The sequence below is a fragment of the Grammomys surdaster genome, unplaced genomic scaffold (genome assembly GCF_004785775.1).
Source record: "Grammomys surdaster isolate TR1022 unplaced genomic scaffold, NIH_TR_1.0 125750, whole genome shotgun sequence".
Classification (NCBI taxonomy): domain Eukaryota; kingdom Metazoa; phylum Chordata; class Mammalia; order Rodentia; family Muridae; genus Grammomys; species Grammomys surdaster.
The window spans coordinates 411,584-417,616 of NW_021620582.1; the positions used below are offsets into that span (position 1 = coordinate 411,584).

The window sequence follows — 6,033 nt, forward strand, 5'->3', positions numbered from 1 at the left end:
AAATACCCATCAATTTCTGATCCTCTTATTCCTACCTGCTGTGTATTATTCCTAGGATAGCAGGCATGTGCCACCATTCCCAGTTTTATGCTGGAAGTCAAAACCAGAGTTTCATACATGGTCATTTAGTACTCTACCAAGCTATATACATTCTTAGTCTTTAAAAGATGTACCTTTTTTTTTTTAGATTATTTATTTATTATATGTGAGTAGACTATAGCTGTCTCCAGACACCCATATGAGGGCATCAGATCTCATTTCAGATGGTTGTGAGCCACCATGTGGTTGCTGGGAATTGAACTCATGACCTCTAGAAGAGCAGTCAGTGCTCTTAACCGCTGAGCCATCTCACCAGTTCTAAAAGATGTATCCTAAAGACAGAAAATTGTGTTAGAACGAACTGTATTGTCCCTTTGTTGATCGTGAGTTGTTTGACTAAGAAGTGACTAGGAATATATTTAAACAAAAAAAAAGTGGGGGGCGGGGAGGAAGCTTTTACCTGAGGGTTTGTTGCTTTGGTTGTTTGAGACAGAGTCTCACTATGTAGATCCATTGGCAAGCACCCCACCAGGTAGAACAGCTCAGCCTCACACAGACCCACCTGCCCTCCTGAGTACTTTTGACTAATGGCAAGCACCACCACACCCAGTCTTTGCTGTTTTAAATTTTTTGTGGTTTGAATATCAAATCCGGAGCATCATACTTGCCCAGAAAATGTTTTGCCACTGAGACAAATCTCATCCCTGACTCCTTTATTGTAACCTAGCCTTAAAATGAACAAAATGACAGAGTAGATGAAAATGCTCTGAGTCACTTATGTAATAATGGAAAAATATTCTATGAGGTATTGTGATTGTGGTAGGGATAATACTGTGGTCAGGCTTACTGCTTGTCTTGACTTCACAAGAAATCATCATTAAAATTGCACCAAGAAGATTCATAGACAAGTCCTTACTGTGTAGTAACAGCAAAGTTCTTGGTTCTACGACTTTATCCTTCAGTGGAGTGGAAATGATAAAATTGTAAGTGAAATGGTTGTTTGTTAAAGGTAATATATTGTCTGATGCCTCTACTTTGTGGATAAGGAAAACGATTGGCTTTTCTAAGTATACACACAGGATGCTTGATGTATGGAAAATGTATAAAAGAAGATACCTGGAACCTACATGAGACTATCCTTAGTGTAGTCTTAATTCTATCTAGGAGAAATGATCCTTTGTTACACAATTATCTTTAAAACCTCAACTCTCTGTTAGTATCCCATTTAGTAGCAACTGTAGAACACATTCAAAGCACACTAGGCTTTGGTAGGGTATCCAATGAGTTGAGGCCAGTTTCTGAATTTCTTATATTGTATAAGTTAAAAAGAAAAATCCATATAACCATAATTGTAGTTCTTTTTTTTTTTCTTTTCTATCTTGAGACTGGACACTCTATAAAGTCCTAGGTGTCCTGGAGTTTGATATGTAGATGAGGTCGGCCTCTGACTTACTGAGATCACCCTGCCTCTGCCTCCTGAGTGCTGGGGTTAACAGCATGCACCACCATCCCTGGCCCCATGTCTATAGGTATTTTTAAAAGGTATTGGATAAGATGAGCAGTTCTGGAGTGGGAGCTACATGACTCTTTTCATGCCTCAATAGTGCTATACTATACTCTTATAAGTATGATTGTGTATACAGGAAAAATTCAAAGAATTCATGATGTCCTCATGGCCCAGATGAAATGGTTCACAGTGTATAACAGGCCAGTCATGTGAAGAATTTTTTGCAGCTCACTGTCAAGGCTGTATTGTAGTGTAGGGGTGTCACAAAGGGTCAAAAGAGCTCATGAGGACCTTTACTTACTCAACATCACAGTCAAAAGCCTCTCAGGTAAGGCTTTTGGAAGCAAGGTTTCCTTGTGCCTTTCTCTTTAAAAAATGAAAAGAACTGCCGGACCCAGGCCTTAATTTACCAATTAATGAGAAAGTCTTAGTGAGGACTTATGTCTGAGCTCCAGCAAGGTGTGGGCTTCTCACACACACTGACAGCCAGACAGAGCTCTGGGGAGTTGGCTTTCCTATGTACTTAATAAAGGCTTTGATCTGAGGCACTCATTACCTGGATTTCCTCCTTCATGGTCCCATGTATTGTGTTAAATATGAAGACCGTGAAAAGTGAACCACACGTAAACACAGCACTGGGAAGATGCACTGTGTTCAAGTCTGGAAGAAGCTGAAGTTGTTTATGTAAAAAGCCATCCAGCCCTAGAAACCCCCATAGGTATCCCCAGAGAAAGTCACTAGGGTAAAGCATTTTATTTTTTCATGCCGAACCAGAAAAATCAGATGAAAATTTGGATGATCTTCAGACAGCTGTCCCAAGCATGTTTATTTGTTGGTTTGATCATGCCAGGGTTTTGCCTGATAGCACAGACAAGCCTCAAACTTAGGAACTTCTGCTTAGCTTCCAAAGTACTGAAGGAAGGCATTAACCTGAACTCTCACACACACCCAGTCCCTGCTTCTCTTCATGCTTGTCATCTGTTTGCTGGAGACTTACTGTCATGGCTCATTCTGTGATCTTTATGAAAACACCTGTTAGAGTTCTGTGATCACAACCCATGGCGACATTCAGTGCTTTGGGGACAGAAAAGGAAGGAGGTGCATGGTTAGAGTGAATGGACCAAACCCACCACTCTCAGTTTTGAGTAACAGCATCAGTCTCTAAAGGGTGAGCTATTCCCACTTGTAACTGCTCAGAGAAACCTAGAATGTTGGGAGTGAAGAGAGAGATATTTCTGGTATACAATGCTTTCCAGCTACTCCGGTAGCGACATATTATGTATATGGTTAGGAATAAAATCTTGGGTGTCTTCGTCCCATTGACAAGTGACAATTGGATAACCGGTCATGAGGATGTTTTGATATGTGCAATTTGTCATCTTCTCTCCACTGTCTAAAACACATCGCACTCCCTGTGTTAGATCCATGCTTCTTCTGCAAAATTCAACGCCGTTTCTACACTGCACTCGTTCACCATAACAGGCTTTTGTTAGCTCTTGATAGGACACTCCTACAATGTAATGTTCTGGGTAGCAGCGCCCCTTATAGTGAATCTGTTTAGTCTTGAGTGCAATGTTACAGTAATCAGGGTAATCTAAAGGTAAAAGTAGTTCACCAACAGTGATCATTTCTATGATTCTTTCTTTGGTAGGTGGTTTGGTAGGCCCTGTATTCTCAAATTCTCTTAAGAAGTCACGTATTTTTGGGTCTATTTCATATTCCCTGTCATCCCAATAGTCCCCCTGCAACGTCAGTGGCGCCAGCAGCAGCAGCAGCAGTGGCAAAGGCCATGAGAACATGATGACCAGAGACTTCATTTTTTTTTTCTGCCTGCAGAAACAAAAGTTGTATGTGAATAGATACATTCTTTTAGGATAAATTTTTTTTTTGCCTATTTCCACACAAAGACCACATATATGAACTCTCACTGTTTGTCACTATGAGAATGTAGCTCATTGAAAAATTATCAGACTTGAGATTTCAGAATTTATTTGAAGATCTCCCTAATGTTGACTCTAAAATAAGTGTGTTAGTATTGAGTAGCAGATAAAATCGAGAAATGGAAAAGAAAGAGACAGAGCTAAAGAAGAAGAGTGGGAGGAAGTGAGGGGAGGTAAGAGGAAATGCAGGTGGAAAGGAAAGCAGTAAAAGGATAGGAGTGGCTTGTAGAGAGGGCAGACCCGCCCCCCCCCCCCCCCCAGTGAGGAGAGAGTGGCCCCGGAGGAACTTCTCCTGCTCTGTTTGTCCAGAACAAACACATTTTACCTCTTTCCAGAAATTAATAATTTTCTCAGAAATGATCCAGCCTCTCCTTGTTGATCTTGCTCTGACAAGGAACACTGCCCATCTCATTCTCTTCTTGCTCACATCTGACCGCAGATGTCTTGAAGAAGCCAAGGAAGACCAGCAGCAGCACAGTAGACATACACTGAGCTAGCTCCTTGGCTGACTCTATTTCTGCTCCAATGCCACCTGGTCTGTCTGTTTTAAGCCCCTTCTCAGTGTTTTGCCACGTCACACCTTCCATCTCCAAAGTCCTTCATCTACTGTCTACTACTTTCCTTGGTGCTTCCTCCCACTCCCAGGTAAACTTTATTGTTCCTGTTTTAATTGTGTTTTTCTACCTTGAACTCCAGTCCACATCACTATTTATAGTTATGCTAATCTCAACAGTAGAGAGTTCAGTTATTTTATTACTTGGATTTCTCTACATCTCTTCACCCCCTCAGTCTGCTGTTTCTATGTATATCCCTTTACAAGTTTATGAGCAAATGTCTTTGCTTATCAATTCAATGCTAAGCCAATGACATAAGATACAAGATAATTTCAAAGAAAAATATTGTGTGTGTCTTAGTGATGTCTGTCATGAATCCTGCCTGGTTAATTGTGATACATTTTAAAGATCTTTCTATAGGAAACCGAGGAGTGACAACACCTATCCAGAGGCTCTTCCCATTTGCTAAAATAAGCAATGACGCCTAGTCTACGCACTAGTCTAGAAAACCATCTTTTGTAGAGAACATCCAGATCCATTTGTCTTGTGTATTCCTATCCCAAATATGATTGTTTTTCACTAATTCTCCAAGATTTTTCTCTCAGTGGAAAGCAAGGACCTTCTCTCTACTTCGAGTAGGCTTCTGAGACAGATTTTTGCCTGTGGCTTCCTACCCCAGTTGTACCCTTTGCTGACTATACTCCAGAGAAAGGGTGTTTGGATTGCTGAACTTAGAACTTGACAGCAGAGATACGAGTCTTCAGTGAGAAGAAATCATTCTGAGTTAGGAAGAACGGAATCTGAGCAGCTAATAAGTACATTGTTGAAGTAAATTTAAATCTTAAGACAGTAACACAGATAGTAATGTAAGAAGTTGTACACTTCTTACCATAAGCTCTGACAAAGACTTCTTATATATTGCTAACATTGGAACAGCCAAAGAATAGAAATTCTATTTACCTTTTATTTTTAGCATCTTCTCCCTCTTGAATGGCAGCTATAGCAACCAAGAAACTCTAGCCCATGGGTAAGAAAAGTGAGAAGACACTTGCTGCTAATTGTAGATTTGCATTCTGATCTTATCAATTAGGAAAGGCCATAGAAATTTATAGAGAAGGTCAGTAGATGGGAGCACACAGTAGAAAATGGAGAGACTAGGAAAGTTGAACACAGAGATACAGAGGGAGGAAAAAAAGTCATATTTCAAACTGGTGGTGTTGAGTGGTCCTTCCATGTGGACATGTTCATATACCCTCCCTCACTTAATTGTTCATACTCCCATCAATATCAGACTGTGAGAGTCAGAGAGCTGAACTCAGAACTCTGCAGTGAGATCACAGAGCATCTCTAGCATCTTGAGCAAGAATGAGCAAATCAACACACATATGCTCAGTGGAGTCCAGGTGTACCCATTCACCTAGTAAGAACTCAGCAATAAAATGGCCTTCAACAAATATATCACGTTATAATTTCTATATGTTGCAAACCTGGGAGTGTCTAGGTAACAGGGAGAGAAATCCTTATCACGTTATCTTAAATACCAGAGAGCTTGTACTGACTCACAGAAGAGGGATGTCCAAGGGGCACAGGAGAAGAAAGTTAAAACTCTTCACCAGACTCTTGCCACTGCCTCCTCTCCACTTCTTGGTAGACCAGATGTGCTCCTCTGTAGGTGCTCTGTGGAATGGCAGGACCAGGCACTGTCACTTTTGTACCCTCTTCTAGGGTCACAGTGTTCCCACTGTGCAGCCCTCCCCCACCTTCTTTCATCAAGGCAAATTACCCTTCTGATTGGCCTTGCCTCAGTCACTTGAGTAAATTGGCGATGTGGGCATTTTTGACTAGTCAGCCATGCTTTTCTTGAGGAAATAAAAGCAAAACTGTGATGAAAACCCTAGCAGAATTTTAATTGTTGACAAAAGAGCTGCTCGTACTGAACAGCAAACCAGTGAGGACCATGGGTATTTGTGTGGGTGGAGAAATCAGAATGCTG

The 6,033-nt window shown here is 41.0% G+C and overlaps 1 protein-coding gene across 1 annotated transcript; it reads right to left on the reverse strand.

Moving 5' to 3' along the window:
- Positions 1-2,802: 2,802 nt before the first annotated feature.
- On the reverse strand, positions 2,803-3,363 carry Rnase9 (ribonuclease A family member 9 (inactive)). The gene has a single exon (XM_028788430.1). It carries the CDS (start codon positions 3,361-3,363, stop codon positions 2,803-2,805), a length of 561 nt encoding a protein of 186 aa, XP_028644263.1.
- Positions 3,364-6,033: the final 2,670 nt, after the last annotated feature.

Bases quoted from the DNA above. Each gene is read 5' to 3' on its own strand.
- Rnase9 (XM_028788430.1), bottom strand. From the start codon at position 3,363: ATGAAGTCTCTGGTCATCATGTTCTCATGGCCTTTGCCACTGCTGCTG.